Consider the following 20,314-nt stretch of genomic DNA (forward strand, 5'->3'; position numbering starts at 1 on the left):
ATATACATACATACATACACACACATAATGGAATATTATTCAGCCATAACAAAGAAGGAAATCTTGCTATCTTACTGTTTGCGACAACATGGATGGACCTTTACGGCATTATGCTAAGTGAAATAAGTCAGAGAAAGAGAAATACTGTATGATCTCACATATATGTGGAATCTAAAACAAAGAAAAAACAAAAACAAAACTCATAGATAAAGGGACAGATTGGTGGTTGCTAGAGGCAAGGTTTGGGGAGTGGGTGAAATAAGTAAAGGTAGTCAAAGTTACAAACATCCAGTTACAAAATAAATAAGCCGCAGGGATGTAATGTACAGCATGGTGACTATAGTTAAGAATACTGCATTGTATATTTGAAAGGAGCTGAAAAAGTAGATCTTAAAAGTTCTCATTTGTAACTGTGTGGTGATGGGTATTAACTAGACTTATCATGGTGATCATCTCATAATATATACAAATACCAAGTCATTATGTTGTACAACTGAAACTAATATAATGTTATATGTCAATTATATCTTAATAAAAAAGTAAAGGAAGGTATGATGACAATCTTGGATCAAATAGAGACAGAGTATCAGTAGAGATAGAAATTATAAAACAAAGAACCAAATGAAAAATTCACTAAAGGAACTCGACAATAGATTTGAACTGGTGAAAGAAAGAATTAGTAAACTTGAAGATTCTAGGTCAATAGAGATTATGCAGTCCAAAGAAGAGAGAGAAAAAAGAATGAATAAAAAGGAAGAGAGCCTTACAGAAATGTGGGACACCATTAACAGCACCAGCATACACATAGTGAGGGTGCCAGAAGGGGAAAAGAGAGAAAGGAGCAGAAAAATTATTCAAAGAGATAATGGCTGAAAACTTCCCAAATCTAGTGAAAAACATTAATCTACACATCCAGGAAGCACAGCAAACTTCAAGTAGAATTAATACAAATAGACCTATCATACTATAAATGCTGAAAGTCAAAGACCAGGAGATAATCTTGAAAGTAGCAAGACAAAAATGATTCCTAAGTTGTTAATGGAACTCTGATAAGATTAACAGCCAACCTGTCATCAGAAACAATGGCAGCCAGAAGGCATGGGATAACATATTCAAAATGCCTTTTAAAAACCCCAAAATACTGTCAACCAAGAATCCTATATCCGACAAAGCTATCTTTCCAAAAATGAAGGTAAATATTCCCAGATAAACAAAAACAGAATTTTGTTGCTAGCAGACCCACCTTACAAGAAATACCAAGAGTTCTTCAGGCTGAAAGCAAGTGATCCCAGATGATGATAATTTTAAATCATATAAGGAACAACAAAGATCATTAGTAAGGTACTGTAATTATAAAAAACAATATAAATGCATATTTCTTCTCCTCTTAACTGACTTGAAAAGCAATTGTATAAAGCAATATGTATATAATGTAATGTTGGACCTATAACATATAGAAATGTAATGTATTTGCCAATAATTGCACAAAGCAGGCCAGTGGGAACAAAGCTGTATTGGGCAAAAGAAATTATTCCAGGTAATAACTTGAATCCATAGGAATAAAGGAAGAGAACTAGAAATGATAAATAGAAATATAGCAAAATATTGCTATAATATGATAAGAATATAGCAAAAGCAATAAATATATACTTGTTCCCTTTCAGTTTCTTTAAAAGTATATAATGTAATAATTAGAACAATACATTATAGGGCTTGTAACATTTATAGATGTAACATGTATAACAATACCACAAATAGGAAAGAAAAGAGAATAGAACTATATAGGATTTTTATTTCTATATCTCACCAGAATTAAGTTAGTATAAACTGAACCTGACTCTGATAAGACATATATGTTAAGCCCTAGAGCAACCGCTGAGGAAATAATTTTTTTAAAAAACGTTAAAAAAAAAATCATTAAAGAAATTAAAAGTATACATTAAAAATAGTCATTTAATGCAAAAGAAAGCAGTAGCAGGGGAACAGAGGGACAAAAAAAGACAAGATATGGAAGACAGAAAGGAAAATGACAGACATAAATCTGACTATATCGATAATAACATTGAATGGGAGTATATTAAACTATCAAAATGAAAGGGAGAGATTGTCAGACTGAATTTGGAAACAAGATCAAACTATATGCTTTCTATGGAAGATACACTATATACAAAGACACAAATAAATTGAAAGTGAAAAGATGAAAAAGGTATGTCATGCAAACAACAGCAGGAAAGCTGGAGTACCTCCACTAATGTCAGAAAATAATAGGCTTTAAAACAAAAAATGTTACTAGAGATTGAGGGACATTTTATAATGATAAAAGGGTCAGTCCATCAGGAAGATAGAATAATCATATTTGCAGCTAACAATGGAGCACCAAAATATGTGAAGCAAAAAACTGACAGAAATAAAGAGAGAAATAGACAATTCAACATTAATAGTTGGAGACTTCAATACCCTACTTTCAGTCATGGATAGAACAACTAGGCAGAAGATCAAAGAAAAAAAGTAGAAGATTTGAACAAAACTGTAAACCAACTATACCAAACAGACACCTATAGACAACAGAATATGCATTCTTTTAAAGTGCACATGGAACATTCTCCAGGATAAACCGTATGCTAGGATATAAAACAAACTTAATAAATTTAAAAGGATTGAAAACCTACAGAGTATGCCTTCTGACCCCAAGGAAATACAATTAGAAATCAATAAAGAAATTTGGGAAACTCAAAGATACGTGGAAATTAAACAACACATGTCTAAGTCACCAGTGGGTCAAAGGAGAAATTAGAAAATACATTGAGATAAATGAGAATGAAGACACAGTATACTAAAACTTGTGAGATGCAACTATAACAGTCCTTAAAGGGAAATGTATAACTTTAAAATGTCTATATTAAAAATGAAGAAAGATTTCAAATCAATAGCTTAACCTTCCATCTTATGACAATGGAAAAAAGAAGAGCAAACTAAACTTAAAGCAGACAGAAGGAATTAATAAAGACTAGAGAGGTAATTATGAAATAGAAACTGTAAAAACAATAGAAAAAATTAATGAAACCAACAGCAGGTTCTTTGAAGAGATCGGCCAAACTGAAACTTTTTGTCTTGGTTTGACCAAGAAAAAAGAGAGAAGATTCAAAATACTAGAACCAAATGAAAAGGGGGACAGTACTACTGACCTTATAGAAATGAAAGTGGTTATAAAGGAATACTATGAACACTTGTATGCCAATGATTTATATAACTTAGAAGAAATGGATAAATTCCTACAAAGTACTGAAACTGACTCAAGAAGAAATAGACAATCTGAACAGGTGTATAACAAGAGACTAAATTAGTAATAACTGACCATAAAGAAAAGCCAAGACCCAGATGGCTTTACTGCCTAATTCTACCAAATATTTAAGGAATAATTAAGACCAGTTCTTCACAAAGTCTTTCAAAAAATGGAAGAGCATTTTCCAACTCATTCTGTAAAGCCAGTATTACCCTGTACCAAAAGCGTACAAAGACAATACAAGAGAAAACTACAGACCAATATCTGTTCTCAATATGGATGCAGAAATCCTTAAGAAAATACTAGCAAACTGAATCCAGCAATACATAAAAAGAATTATACACTGTGACCAAGTGGCATTTATCCCAGGAATGCAAGGTTGGTTTAACATCCAAAAATGAATTAATGTAATACCCCATATCAATAGAATAAAAAACAAAAACCATATAATCATCTCAATAGACACAGAAAAAGCATTTGACAAAATCCAACACCCTTTCATTTTAAAAACACTTAAACTTAGGAATAGAAAGGAACTTCCTCAGTTTGATAAAGGCAACTATGAAAACCCCACAGCTAACATCATACTTATTAGTGAAAGACAGAGTGCTTCCCCTTAGATCAGGAATAAGACAAGGATGTCCACTCTCACCATTTATTATTAAACATTATACTAGAGATTCTCATCAGGGTAATTAGGCAAGAAAAGTAAAAGGCATTCAGATTGGAAAGGAAGAAGTGAAATTATCTCTATTCACAGATGACATGATCTTGTATATGGAAAATCTAAGGAATCCACTAAAAAACTTTGAACTAATAAACAAGTTCAGCATGGTGGCAGGATACAAGATCAACATACAAAAATCTATTGCGTTTCCATACACTAGGAGTGAACAATCCCAAAATGAAATTAAAAAAACAATTCTACTTACAGTAGCATCAAAAAGAATAAAATACTTGGGAATAAATTTAACAAGAAAAGTATAAACCTTGTTCTCTAAAAGCTACAAAACATTGTTGAAAGAAGAAATTAAAGATCTAAATAAATGGAAAAACATCCCATGTTCATGGATCAAAATGATATTAAGATGGCAGTACTCCCCAAATTTATCTACAGATTCAACACAATCCCTGTCAGAATCCCAGCTAGCTTCTTTATGGAAATTGGCAAGCTGACTCTGAAATTCATATAGAATTGCAAGGGACCCTGAATAGCCAGAATAATCTTAAAAAGAAAATTGGCAGACTAATACTTTCAAATTTCAAAATTTACTACAAACCTATAGTAGTCAAGACAGTATAGCATGGGCATAGAGATAGATATATAAATCAATGAAATTGAATTGAAATGCAAAATAAACCCATGTGTCTATGATTAACTGGTTTTAACAAGGGCGCCAAGGCCATTCTATAGGAAAAGAATAGTCTTTTCAACAAATGGTGCTGAAACAATTGAATAGCATATTCAAAAGAATGACATTAGACCCTGTATTAGTTTCCAGGGCTGCTGCAACAAATTACCACAAACTAGGTGACTTTAAACAACAGAAATTTATTCTCTCACACTTCTAGAGGTGAGAAGTCTGAAATCAAGGTCCCAGCAGAACTACACTTCCTCTGAAGACTCTAAAGGAGAATCCTGTCTTACCTCTTCCAGCTTCTGGTGACTCCTGGCATTCCTTGGCTTGTGACAGCATAACTCCAGTCTCTCCCTTGTCTTCACATGACTTCTTTCCTATGTCCTGTATCAATTCTCTCACTTCTTTCTCTTGTAAGGACACGAGTCATTGGATTTAGAGCCCACCTAAATTCAGGATGATCTCATCCTGAGATCCTTAACTTAATTACAGCAAAGACCCATTCCAAATAAGGTCACATTCACAGCTACCATGGGTTAGGACTGGGATGTCTTTTCTCTGAGGGAAGTTGTTCAACTAACTGCAGACCCTAACTTCATGGTAGATACAAAAATGAACTCAAAATGGCTCAAAGACCTAAATGTAAGAGCTAACACCATAAAAATCTTAGAAGAAAACATAGGAGTAAATCTTCATGATCTTAAACTTGGCAATGGATTCTTAAATATGACACCAAAAAAATGAGAAACAAAAGAAAAAAATGAATAAATAGGACTTCATCAAAAGTAAAAACTTTTATGCTTCAAAGGACACCATCAAGAAAGTAAAAAGACAACTCACAGAATAGAAAAACTATTTGCGTATATCTGATAAGGGACTTGTTACTAGAATATATAAAGAACTGTTACAACTCGATAATAAAAAGACAACCCAATTTAAAAAGAGCAAAGGATCTGTGTAGACATTTCTCCAAAGGAGATCAAATGGGGCAGTAAGCACATGAAAAGATGTTCTTCATCATTCATCAAGGAAATGCAAATCAAAACCACAATGAGATACCACTTCATACAGACTAGGATGGCTAAAATCAAAAAGTCAAATAATAAATGTTGGTGAGGATATAAAGAAATTGGAATTCTAATACAGTTCTGGCAGAAGTGTAAAATGGTGCAACCACTTTGGAAAACATTCTGGCAGTTTCTCAAATGAGTAAACAGAGTTACCATATGACCTGGAAATTCCTCTCCTGAGTATATACCAAAAGAAATGAAAACAGGTCCACATAAAAACTTGTATATGGAGATTTATAGCAGCATTATTCATAATTACCAAAAGATGGAAACAACCCAACTGTACATCAACTGATGAATGAATGCACGAGTTGTGATATAGCCGTATGATGGAATACTATTCACCCATGGAAGGAATGAAGTACTGATACATGCTACAACATGAATGAATCTTAAAACATTATGCTAAATTAAAGAAGCCAGTCACAAAAGGTCACATATTATATGATTCCATTCTCATGAAATTTCCAGTATAAGCAAATCTGTAGAGGTAGAAAGTACATTGGTGGCGTAGGACTGGGAAACAAAGGGATAGGAGGGTCTTAGTGAAAGATTACAGGGGGTTTTTTTGATATCATGAAAATGTTCTAAAATTGGCTGTGGTGCTAGTACATATCTGAATGTACTAAAAAACTATTAAATTGTACACTTTACATAGTAAATTGTATAGTAGGTGAATTGTATCTCAACAAAGCTGTTTTTAAAAAGAGCCTGTAACGTGATTATTCACTGACTAGTATTTATGACTTATGCATTGCTGAGGCCAGATAGGGTGAGGGAATAGAAAAGGAAAGGAAAGAGAAGTATCTGAGACTTTGCTTTTCTGGTCATTGAGTGAAATGACTGTCAGGGAATTTTTCTTCTCATACTTATTCAGAGAGCTACCAAATAGAAGTGATTCTTGATTCTGAAGACAAGCAACTCATGTGTGTACATTTTAATATACCACTTTCTATTTAAGTTCACTTAACTATAATGGAATTTTTCTCTAAGTTTATAAATAAAATATAAAGGCCTGAATATAATTTCTTTTTTTTCTCTGCCTCCCCTCATCCCCCCCACCCCCACTTTTTATACTTTAAAGGGAGTTTACACTGGGAGAGTACTTACCCTTCAAGAATTATTGATCCAAGTTGGGAAGTTAAATGCCGAAGCTGTTAGAGGTCAGTGGGCCAATCTTTCTTGGGAATTGCTTTATGCCACAAATGATGATGAGGAACGTTACAGTATACAAGCTCATCCACTACTTCTAAGAAACCTTACGGTACAAGCGGCTGACCCTCCCCTGGGATATCCAATTTATTCTTCAAAACCTCTCCATATACATTTGTATTAGAGCCCATTTTGACTTGTATTGTCATCAAATGAGATCTTTTTATTTTTTCATTCTAGAAAAGTAAGAATCTGATTCCTCATAACTTCCATGGACTTTCCTCTCTCCTCCCACGTGCCTGAGAAAAGCTAAGCTCTTTAAAGTTGATTCTCTTAGCTATCTTAATGATTAAAAAAAACCAACTTTATGTCTAACCTCAGAGTTAGAACTAGTTGGCCAATATTTGTGCCCTATGAATTGTGGTGGGCTTTGGTAAATATAAAACATTTGTAGAAGATTGATAATGAATTTTTTAATGCTTTCTTAAATGTGTGGTAGGTGATTTGCCTTACAGAAGTCAACAACTGTATAATTTTTGCATACTTAAAAGATATACATATCTGTGTTTTTAAGTAATGATAGTGGATCTCATTGAAGGTTACATAATGTATATATATTTATTTTCAATATAATAAAATTTTATAGTATTTTCACACTTTGTGCTTTTTTTAACACTTAACACAGTCTGAATGTTTTCATATATTCATTTTCTTTTCATATACTTCAATTCAGAAATTTTAAAAGTTTTTAGTAAAATCTCTTCCTTCATTTTCAAGTATCCTTTTGATATATGTGAAAGGAAAAGGATTTATCCCATTCATCATGTGAATACTCATTGGAATTAGCAATGTTAGGGTAGTCTGAGTATGACTGCTAGAGGCCATTCTGTAGATCTGGCTCTTTATGCATTTCTTTTCAACTTTGAATATACTCTGAAGAATGACTTCCAGTAGGACTGCTAGTTACTAGTGTCTTAAGGTATCTGAACCGAAGGCAGAAAGTAATGGGAGGAAAATTTTTCACAATGATCACAATTTTATTTTCACTCTCTTGCTGTTCATGAAGTTTTTACAGGTACTTATAAGCAGAATGAACAATGAGTCTGTATCAGTTGAGAAATGAATTTCTTTTACCCCTTACTTTATTTCCAACTGAGTTTATAGTAGCCTCCTAGGTTGGTAATACAGCAATACATTCTCTTTAGAAATGATTGAAATTATTTGAAATGTGCCAATTAGGTTTTTTTATTATTATTATTCCATTTATTTAGCATGTGGAACAGTTCAATCAAGCTATGTTAAAGGATAACTTTTTGGACTAATTTTCAGTTAATGAATTCATTGAGATTTGTGCATTAGTCTTTTTTTGGAAGCAATATAGTATAGTTATTAAGATAGAGTGTTGTGTTAACATCTGGGTTCATAATATAGTAATCTCAGGCTTACTATTTACATAATTGAGATTTACTAGCCAGACAATTTTATGTATTTTTGTCACCTAGGAAAATTTTCTCATGCCATTAAAAACACTCTATGTAATGATCAGTTTTAATGACTGCATAACATTGATAGATATAACAGTTTATTGGACTATCCTCCAAATAATGGGAATTCTAAATTGTTTAAAGATTTTAATAATGCCCAGCCATGCTTTCCCTTTACCTTGCATCCTCCTCAAACTGCTCCCATGTCTCTCCATTTCATTCATAGCCAGGTTTCCTCTTCTTTCATTCGTCAAATGATTACAGTCTGGATTCCATCTCCACTAATGATTCCATCTTTACCATTCCCCCAAATAAAGTTAGTTTTTATTAAGGTCAGTGTTTACCTTTGTATTGTCAAACCAACCGGCTACTCCTATGTTCTTGTCTTATTTGTTCTTTAAATAGCATTTGACACATTTTGACCACTCCTTGAATCACCTTTTTTGTCTCTTTTGCTTCCCTGACACAAGTATCTTCATTTTCTTCCTCTCTCCCTGGCCACTCCTCAATCACCTTTGCTGCTTTTCCATTTCTACCTGACCACTAAATTTTGGAATTTCTCAACAGTTTGGTTCCAGGGCCCCTCTTCTACATTCACTGTGGACAGTCTCGTCCACACCCAAGATATAAAAGTATCATCAATAAGTTGATGTTCAAATATATACCTACCTCAACCTCTCTTCTTAGCACTGAGCCTGTATATGGAACTTATTTATCTCCATCTGATAGAGTCAAACTGACCTTATTGAATCTTCCCTAAAACCTGCTTTTCTGACTTTCACTTTTAGTAATGCTTAGGTAATTCACACCACCCATCTCACAGAGAACAACTAGCAAAGCTAGGCAAAATAATATTTTAAAATCTGCTTAAAGGTATCAGAGAACCAAGAAAACAGTGAAGAATTACATTACCAAGATCCAAGGCAGAATGAAATTTAGAAACTTGAGCTCATCACTTGGGCTGCTTTTCTTCTAGGAGCATTTGCCAGCTCAGGATGAGGTGGTTGAGAGTCTGAGAAACTAAGTAACGCTTTTGACAGCCTTGCTGCTGAGTTAGAGGAATACAAATGGGAGTCCAGGGCTCTCCAAGGAGGGAGGCAGGAACCCTAGTAACTGACCACACATTGGTTTGGGACATCAAGGATTACGTCCTAATTTTATGGTTGAACAAAAAAAGTAGATGCAGCTTGAATCTTCTTAGTCCCTAAAACTGGATTAAGGTGGCCCTGGATTTCTGCTCTGCCTAGCCACCACCCAGAGCAAAGGTAAATCTTCTCTGGACTGACCTTTTAAGTTATTTTTGTAATTTTTCATACTTAATGTTGGACAACGTAAAATAAAGCACCTGAGGAGATATGACAACATGATCAAAAATCCAAGAGAAACAATAGACAATAGGAATGGACCCACTGGGGATCCAGATAATGGAGTTGTTAAACACAGGCTAGAACATTATGATGTTTGGTACATTCAAAGATATAAAACACAAGCTTAAGAATTTCATCAGAGAATTAGAAACTATACAGAAGAATTGATAAGTCCCAAACTGATAAGTACGTTAATCAAGTTTAAGAACTCAGTGAATGGATTTGATAGAAACTGGACACAGCTAACGTAAAAATTAGTGAAACACAATTTGGGTCAGAAGTAAATATCTGATATGAAAAATGACACAAAAGAATGGAAAATATTGTAAGAAGATAAGAGACATAGGGTTACCATGAGAAGATCTAACATACAAGTAATTGGAATTCCAAAAGGAGAGGCGAGAGGAAATGGCAGAAGCAACATTTAAGGAGATAATGACTGAGAATTTACCAAATTTTTAAGGGACATTAATCCCTGCAAGATAATAAAACCACACCTCAACACAGCATGAGAAAAAACAAAATATAAAAAGGAAGTCATATACCCACAACTAAAATATACGACTATGTACTAGGCGGATTTGGGGAGAAAAAGCAGAAAAAAAAAAAGGAAGTCATAAAAGCAGCCAGAAAGATGTTACTATCAAAGAACCAAGAATTTTATTAAACTCACAACTAACTTCTAAACAGAAAATATGGAAACCAGAAATTTGTGGAATGATATTTAATTTTGCTAAAATAACTATAAACTTAGAATTCTATACTCAGCCTTTCTCCAAAAACAACTCTTTAAGAATGAAGGTAAAGACAGTTTTATACACAGTAAATTCAACAGCAGATTCTCATTAAAAGAAATAGCATAAGGTATTTTCCAGACAGAAGGAAAATGATCCAGTAGAAGCTCAGGGATGTAAGAAGAAATGAACAGTAATAAAAACGATAAATATATGGTTAAATCTAAATTAATAGTGACAATATAAAATAGTTTTGGAGGTTAAATATGTTAAAATACATGGCAATAATAGTATATAAGTTGTTGCAGGAGTTAACCCAGAGTTAAAGAGTTCTAAGATTCTTGTATTATCCAGAAAGAAGTTAAAAGTACCAAGTAATAATAGACTTTGCTGTATCATCTATAGGAGGACCGCTAAAAAATAGCAAAAAGTGAAAACAAGTATATAACTACTAAACTAACAGAGGAGGAAAGTGGAATAATAATTAGGCAAAAAAAGAATATAAAATAGGACAAATAGAAATAAAGTAGTGAGGCCAGCACCATGGCCAAATGGTTAAGTTCGTGCGCTCCGCTTCAGTGGCCCAGGGTTTCACCAGTTCAGATCCTGGGCACAGACATGGCACCACTGGTCAGGCCATGCTGAGGCGGCGTCCCACATAGCACAACCAGAAGGACCTAAAACTAGACTATACAACTATGTAATTGGGGGCTTTGGGGAGAAGAAGAAAAGAAGAAGATTAGGAACAGATGTTAGCTCAGGTGCCAGTCTTTATAAAATAAAGATGAAGGCTCAAAAAAAAAAAGGAAATAAAATAGTATATTAGCAAAATAAACAGCAAATTAAACCTGAAGAAAGTAAAAGAATAAAATAGTAAGGCACGAAAATTAGAATAGAAAACAAACATGAAGCAGATCAACTAAGCCAAAAGTTGATCTTTGAAAGACATATAATTGATAAGCCTCTGGCAGACTAAACAGAAAAAGAAGAAATACCAAATAACCAATGTGAGGAATGAGAGAGAGCATATAGACATTTGAGAAAATCTGTATATTATGTACAACTTTACATCAATAAACTTGACATTTGAAATGAACAGTTGCCTTAAAAAATATAACTTAGCCAAAACTGACAAAAGAAAATAATAGGGAAATTTGAACAGTCCCATGTCTGGTAAAGAAATTTGTACTTAGTTTCTTACTTTCCCACAGTGAAAACTGCAATCTTACATGGATTCATCAGTTTATCCTACCAAAAATTTAAGAAGGAAAGAAAGACCATTATTAAATTTTATCAAAGAACAGTAAAAGCAGGAACCCTCCCCAACTCATTTTATGAAACCAGCGAAATCTTGATACTAAAACCTGGCAAGGACATTATGAGAAAGAAAAATTACAGACATTCCCAAACATCAATGCAAAACTACCAAAGTACTAGCAAACTAAATTCATAAATAAATATATGAATAATAAATTACAACCAAGTTGCATTTCTTCTTGAAAAGTGAAGCTGGTGTGATAGTTGAAAATCAATCTCAATATAATTCACCACATTAACAGAATGAAAGGAGAAAAATCCTATCGTTTCAGTAGATCCAGAAAATGTATTTGAGAAAATCAACATGCATTCATAAAAAGGAAGCATTGGCTTTTTAAAATGCAGCTCTATTTAGCTTATCCTGAATGTACACGTGAGGTTTTCTGGATCAGAGCTAGATTTCTTATTATCTCACAGTAAATAAGTGCACCTGCCTACCCTTTGCACTAGTCCATACCCCCAAAGCAAAATGGTGAGAACTGAGTGAGCAGTTTTCCTCCACAGTGGCCAAACACTCCATAGGCAAGGGACAAACAAAGAAAAATTGTTTTTCCCTGCTAAAAAGGAGAAAGAGGCAGCTGTCCTCCTCTCCAGAAAGGGTCTCCCTTTCTAGCCAGGTGGTATGCAAAAAAAAAAAAGGAAAAAAAATCTCTCCAGGAGCCAGAGAGCCCCATGTGTCTCCTAGAGCTATCTCCTAGGTCCCAGGCAATACTAGGAAGATAGCCACTTGGATATTTCTGATACTTTGGGGCTTAATGTAGGGACCAATCCAGGCTGTAACTCTTTGGTCCTCTTGGGGAGATGAGACATTTTTATTACACTTTAGGATCAGAGAAATTAACTAGACAAATTGTTACAGATCTAATTCTCATGGTATGTGAAGAATCTCAGAAAGCTAGGGCTTTATACAGGACACTGAGAAATCCAGGAAAGTTTTGTTTATCCACAGAAATAAAGAAGGAAACCACCCCCACAACATTTACCAAACAAGGAATGGAAGAGAACTTCTTGAATCTGATAAACCTACAACAGACATCATAGTTAACGGTGAAATGTTGAAAGTTCTCAGCCTGAGACTGAGAATGAGATAAGGAGACTGCTGTCACTGTGTCTATCTAGCTTTGTCCTGGAGTCTTAGCCAGTGAAAATAAGACAGGGAAAAGAAAGAAGAGGTCTAAGGAATAAAAATGAAAGAATAAAACTTCTTCACAGAAAGTGTGATTGTGTGTGTAGAAAATCCAAAATAATCTAAGTAAAATTGTAAAATTAATAACATTTACAATAACTTATTAAAAACAACAACCTTTTCAAGATTGCTAGATATAAGGCCAAGTTACAAAAATCAGTATTTCTATTATACCAGCAACAAACAGAATTTCAGATTTTAAAAAAAGACACCATTTGACTTCCAGTCTAGACAAAATTGTGTAAAGCCATTTTTTTCTCCTGTTCCTCTTTGCTAAGTACAACCATTAACCCTGGAAATGATGCAAAAGATAATCAAAAGGAACATGAAAATGTGGCAAGATGAAGGTGAGCTGCTTTGAGACTGCAGGACTGGAAGAGCATCACAGCAGCAAGGCGTCCTGCATCCTCCCATCCAACAGCTGAAGGCAATTGAGATCCAGCGGTTCCTGACCCCCAACCTAGCAACTGAAGGCAGTCCAGTAGGCTCCTTCCTTCCCCAGATTGACCAGAAGTCCCTCTAGCAACCATAGGCAAGCCTGACATCACCAGCAAGTGGATCAATTGGTAATTCTGCCAAAAATAAGTGGCCGGAGAAAGCACTCTCCCTCCCTGCTTGTGCTTGAGACTCTCTTTTTCCATGAGAGATACCAACATGGGTGAGTGAAACTGGCAAAACATGCTTAGTTATAGCACATGGCCCAGCCTAAGAAGCCTCTTTGTCCCTGCAGACCCAAGACCCTCCTTCTCCTCCCGGAGACACTGGGACAGCCAGAGGGCACCAGAATGGAGAAACCCGTTCCATCTCTTCAGGCAGCACCAGGAGCCCCCGTGGCACCAGATATACAGGCAGACCAAAATAATACCATTAAGGCCACTGAACATAACCCACAAAAGAAGGCCACAAATAGTATGCTAAACTTAGAGCGAATGCTTACAAAAATAAGATTTAAATAGGACCCAGAGTCTCCTAATATAATAGATTAAATGTCTAGGATTCAATAAAAAATCACCCATCGTGCCAAGAATGAATAAAATCACAACTTGAATATGGAAAGACAATCCCAACACTGACATGAGTCGGATTTTGGAATTAACTGACAAAGATTTTAAAGCCGCTGTCATAAAAATTCTTCAGCAATCAGGGCCAGCCCAGTGGTGTAGTGGTTAAGTTCACACGCTCCTCTTCAGTGGCCTGGGGTTTGAAGGATCAGATCCTGGGTGCAGGCCTACATACCACTTGTCAAGCCATGCTGTGGCAGCATCCCACTTACAAAATAGAGGAAGACTGGCAAAGATATTAGCTCAGGGCCAATCTTCCTCACCAAAAAAAAAAAAAAAAAACTTCAACAATCAATTACGAATTATCTTGAAACAAAAGAAAAAATAGAAAATCTCAGTAAAGAAACAAGTTATAAAAAAGAACCAAGTGGAAATTATCAAATCGAAAAATGCTATAACAGATATAAAAAAACTCACTGAATGGGCTCAGTAGTAGGGTAGAGATGACAGAGGATAGAATCAGTGAACTTAAGAACTGGATAACAGAATTCACCCAACATGAAGAACAGAGAGAAAAGAAACTAAATTTAAAAATTAAAAAATGAAAAGAACAGATCTGATCCAGCAATTCCATTTCTGGATATTTATCCCGAGAAAATGAAATCACTATCCTGAAAAGATATCTGCACCCCATGTTTATTGCAGCATTATTTACAACAGCCAAGACATGGAAACAGCCTAAGTGTTCATCAATGGATGGACGGATAAAGAAAATGTGAGATATACACACACACACACACACACACACACACACACACACGGACATACAGACACACGATGGAATACTACTGAGCCATAAAAAAGAAGGAAATCCTGCCATTTGTGACAGCACGGATGGATGTTGAGAGCATTACATTAAGTGAAATAAGTCAGAAGAACAAATACTGTATGATCTCCTTTACATATGAAATCTAAAAAAAAAGAAAACCTCGTAGATGCACAGAACAGATTGGTTGTTGCTGGGGGAGGGGGGAGGGCAAAATGGGTGAAGGGGGCAAAACGGGTGAAGGCAGTGAATAGATACAAACTTCCAGTTATAAGTCCTGGGCTTGCAATGTACAGCATGGTGACTATAGTTAACAATATTGTATATCTGAAAGTTGCTAAGAGAATAAATCTTAAAAGTTCTCATCACAAGAAAAAATATGTAACTGTGTGATGATAGATGTTAACTAAATGTGTAGTGGTAATCATTTCGCAGTGTATACATAGAATCATGTGGCACATCTAAAACTAAGACAATGTTATATGTCAATTATAGCTCAATAAAAGTAAAAGTTAAAAAAAATATCTTCCAAGACCTGTGAGACAATGACGGAACATGCAACATTTGTATGACTGAAGTCCTAGAAAGAGAGGACAAAGAAAATAGGGCTGAGAAATTGACTTCCCAGATGTGGCAAAAGACACAAAACTTACAGGTCTGAGAAGCTTACTGAAACCCAACCAGGATAAACCCAAAGAAATTCATGCAAAGACACATAATTAAACTTGGAAAACTAAAGAAAAGGAAAAAATCTTGAAAGTGGCCAGAGAGCAATAACACATTGCCTGTAAGGGAATACCAACTTGAATACACAGAGAATTTTTCATCTGAAATCCTGGAGCTCAAGAGGGAGTGGTACAATATTTTTCAAGGACTGAAAGAAAAGAATGTCAACCACAAATTCTATATCCAGTGAAAATAACCCATCAGGAATGAGGAAAAAAATAAAGACATTCTCAGATGAAGGAAAACTAAAAGGATATGTCACTATCAGACTTACCATTTAACAGAATTTCTCAAAAAGTAAATTAGTATGCTTCCTGGATCGAGAAGAAGGAACAATGGAAAGAACAGAAATATGGATGCTTACAATAGACTATCCCTTTCCTCATGAGTTTTATAAATCATATTTGATGATTGAAACAAAATTTACACCACCATCTGATCATTCAAGACAAGGATATTTAAAAGTGAAGGAGGTAAAGGATCCTAAGTGGAAGTGGGGCTTCCACACGACACAGTGGTAAAATGTTGATACCAGTAGACTCTTAAAAGTCATATATGGATATTTGAACACCCAGAGCAACAACTAGGATAACTGTAAGAGATACACTCAAAAACAATATAAATAAATCAAGATGGAATCCTAAAAATTGTTCAAGTAACCCACAGGAAAGCAGGAAGAGAGAAAGAGGAATGAGAACAGAGGAAACAAGCAGAAGACAAACTATAAAACGGCAGACTTACCACTAAAAACGACAATTACCTTGAATGCAATTGGTCTAAATACACCAATCAAAAGACTGACAATTGCAGAGTAGATTAAAAACACATAGCCCAACTGTGTGCTGCTTACAAGAAACTGACTTCAAACTCTACATAAGTAGGTTGAAAGTAAAAGGATGGAAAAGATATACCGGCAAACATTAATTTAAAAAAAAGAAAGAAAGCAAAAGTGGCTGTAGTTATATCCAATAAAGTAAACTTCAGAGCAAAGAAAATTTCTAGAGACAAAGAGGGACATCACATAATGATGAAAGGATTGATGCACTAATAAGACAAGTGTACACACCAAACAACAAAGCCTCAAAATACATAAAGCAAAAAACTGATACAGCTGAAAAGGAAATTAAATCCACAACTATAGGGGCCGGCTCCGTGGCTGAGTGGTTAAGTTCGCACACTCTGCTGCAGCAGCCCAGGGTTCGGATCCTGGGCGCGGACATGGCACCGCTCGTCAGGCCACATTGAGGTGGCGTCCCACATCCCACAACTAGAAGGACCTGCAACTAAGATATACAACAGTGTACCGGGGGGTTTGGGGAGATAAAGCAGAAAAAAAAAAAAAAGATTGGCAACAGTTGTTAGCCCAGGTGCCAATCTTTAAAAAAAATAAGTAAATAAATAAATAAATCCACAACTATAGTTGGGGACTTCAACACCTCTCTCCTCAACTGCCAGAACGACCAGACAGAAAATCAGTAAGTCTATAGAAGACCTGAACAACATAATCAACCAGCAGGACCTACTTGACGTATATAGACCACTCCACCCAATGATAATAGAATATGCGTTCTTTTTCAAGTACCATGGAACACTGAAAAAGATAAACCATATCCTGAACCATAAAACTAACTTCAAAAAATTTAAAAGAATTGAAATCACACAGAGTTTGTTTTCTAACCATAATGGAAGCAAACTAGAAGTCAAAATAATAAAAACAATAGGAAAATCTCTATAAATACATGGAAATGAAATAACCCACTTGTAAATAATTCATAGGTCAAAGAAGAAGTCTCAGAGAAAATTTTAGAAAATATGTAGAACTGAATGAAAACAAAAACACAACATTATCAAAATATGTGAGATGCAGCTAAAGCAGTGCCAAGAAATTTATAGTTCTAAATGCTTACATTAGAAATGAAAAGAGATCTCAACACAGTAACCTAAGTTCCTACCTCAAGAAACTAGAAAAAGAAGGGCAAAATAAACACAAAGTGACCAAAAGGAGGGAAATAATAAAGAGCAGAAATCACTGGAATTGAAAATAGGAAAACAGAGAAAATCAATTTTAAAAAATGTTGGTTCTTTGACAACATCAATAAAATTGATAAACCTGTAGAAATACTGACAAAAATAGAGAGACAACACAAATCAATATCAGGAATGAAATAAAGAATATCAATATAAATCAAGCAGCCATTGCAAAGATAATACGGAAACAATTTTACAGTCATAAATTTGACAACTTAGAAGAAATGATCCAATTCTTGACAGCCACAAACTACTAAAACTCAACCAAAACTAAAATTCAACTGAGATGAAATAGACAATCTGGATATCCTATAACCATTAAAGAACTGAAATTCATAATTTAAAATCTCTCAAAAAAATATCCAGACCCAGATGCTCTGGCTTCTTTATTTTTGGATTCATCCATGCTGTTACATGGATGGTGTTCATTCCTTTTTATTGCAAATACTACTCCATTGTATGGAATAGACCACAATTTGCTTATTCCATTCACCTGTTGATGGACATTTGGTTTGTTTCCACTTTGGGGCTATTATGTAAAGCTGCTATGAGCATTCATTTACAAGTCTTGGTATGTTTTCATTTCTCTTGGGCAAATACCTAGGACTGAAATGGCTGAGTCTTATGGTAGGTGTATGTTTGGCTTTTTAAGAAACTGCCAAACTATTTTTCAAATCATTGTACCATTTTTTACCTTCCCACCAGCAAAATACATGTACAAACTATATGATTTCACATATATAAAACTCTAGAAAATGCAAACTAATCTATAGTGACAGAAAGCACATCATTGGTTGCCTGGGGTGGGGTGGGTGGGGGAAGTGATTATAAAGGGGCACAGGGGAACTATTGGAGTTGATGGATATTTTTATTCTCTTGATTGTGCTAATAATTTCACAAATGTAGCCCTATGTCAAAACTTATCAAATTGTATACTTTAAGTACGTGCAGTTTATTGTACATCAGTTATACTTCAGTAAAAGTGTTAAAAATAATAGGATGTTTATTAAATCTGTCTGGATAACTGATTGTGACTGAGGTCTCATGTGACTTACTGGTGCACCCAGTAGTGGAGCAGACTAACCCTAAAGCCATAGCTTCCACCAATAACTCTTCTCCTGATTCACCACCTATCACATTGTGCAAAACCATCTATGCCTCAGTTTCAGCATTGGTAAGATGAACACACCATTTCCTTCCTACTTCAAAGAGCCACTCAAGATAATGATTAGGAAATGAGATGTCAGTGCAAAGTAAACACTTTTTAAAAACTCATTATGTGAACATTTGGTTTCACAGCTCCTATCTTTGAGAAAATGAATTTTGACAAAAAGCCTTTCCATCTCGGGCTGCTGACAAAAGAGCCTAAGGAAGAGAGAGGGTATATACACCGATAAAGCATGTATTAGTTTCATGCCATAGAAAAACACCATACACATGAACTTTTAAAGATCATTTTAGGGGCTGGCCCCGTGGCTGAGTAGTTAAGTTCACGTGCTCCACTTCGGTGGCCCAGGGTTTCACCAGTTCGGATCCTGGGTACAGACATGGTGCCGCTCCTCAGGCCATGCTGTGGAGGCATCCCACATGCCAGAACTGGAAGGACCCACAACTAGAATGTTCAGCTATGTACTGGGGGGGTTGGGGAGGAAAAAGCAGGAAAAAAAAAAATTTTAATCATTTTAATTTATTTATGCCTCTTCTACCCTTCATTGGCTGGAGTAATTGAGCAAACTAAACTCATTTTTCCTTCATCCTCATACCATGCTAATTTCAGTCTCTGTGAGTTTTTATTCACGACATTCTGGAGGCAAAGGATGCCTGGCTTACATACTATCAACAAACCCTAAACATTGGCAAGCACGATGCCAAGCACTGGAGAATCAGTGATGAGTGAAACAAAACTGACCTGGACTCCAATCTCCTGAAGTCTCTCTCAGTCTTAATCCCACCCTTTCAAGCCTCAGTGCAAGTCACTCCTCCACGAAAGGCTTCCACACTATTCTATCTGCAAATCTCTCCCTTTTCTGAACTCCTGTTTGCACTTCGAGTCTGTGTCATGCCACATGACATACATGTTATTTTGTAGCATTCTAGAATGGTTCCAACAATTTGTCTTGTTTTTGCCCTGGGTGCAGTGTTCAGTTAATCATAATTCCCATTTTTATCACTGATCGTGTAAGAGCCCTCTCGTTTATTACATTTTATCCCCATACTACACCCCCATTCCCCTCCCCATCCTAAGCAACCATTCTAAGATGTCCACTGGGTATCTTTTCATTGCACATCTTCTTGCCAAGTGAGCACTACCTTCTCTGCACATAAAGTGTTTGCAAACAGAATTGTGTTCTAGTTCATCACTCACTTTCTTCACTTATCATTGTGCTCCTAGGATATATGTATGCCTTTATCCCACTGCTTTTACTTGCTGTACCCCATGGTGTACCTCCAGCACATATCACCTTTCCCCTTTCCCAAGGAGGGTGGCCTCCACCCTCCCCACCAACCTTTCTACAGTTATTTTATGAATGTTACCTTGGCTATAGCTAAACTTTGAACTGCTTATAAATAAGAACCATGTTCTTCCTCTCCTATTACACCCCATCTTTATAGTAGATAGTCAAGGAATATTTTGTTTTTCTGTTGTGGCCTATGCATGTTTTCTAATGTAAGGTCCTAAAGATTAAAGTAACATTAATTATAATAACTAGAGTAAGGAGTTGTCAATAGAGTCTTCCTGAGCTGAGTTTAATCCTGGCTGTACCCTTTCCTAGCTCTATGA

At 35.4% G+C, this 20,314-nt stretch overlaps 1 protein-coding gene across 6 annotated transcripts in view; it reads left to right on the forward strand.

Moving 5' to 3' along the window:
- PCNX4 (pecanex 4) overlaps positions 1–14,358 on the forward strand; it is a 55,372-nt gene extending 41,014 nt beyond the window's left edge. For 3 of the 6 annotated variants that reach the window (XM_001497619.5, XM_070249832.1, XM_023627836.2), the window contains one exon: positions 6,796–7,517. In XM_001497619.5, coding sequence (XP_001497669.1) covers positions 6,796–7,047 — 252 coding nt within the window. In that variant the 3' untranslated portion in view covers positions 7,048–7,517. Of the gene's footprint in view, positions 1–4,855; positions 5,434–6,795; positions 7,518–13,229 lie in introns of those variants that run through there. The other 3 variants (XM_014735624.3, XM_023627835.2, XM_070249830.1) reach the window with 3 other exon arrangements.
- The last annotated feature ends 5,956 nt before the right edge of the window (positions 14,359–20,314 follow it).

The sequence above is a fragment of the Equus caballus genome, chromosome 24 (assembly GCF_041296265.1).
Source record: "Equus caballus isolate H_3958 breed thoroughbred chromosome 24, TB-T2T, whole genome shotgun sequence".
NCBI lineage: Eukaryota > Metazoa > Chordata > Mammalia > Perissodactyla > Equidae > Equus > Equus caballus.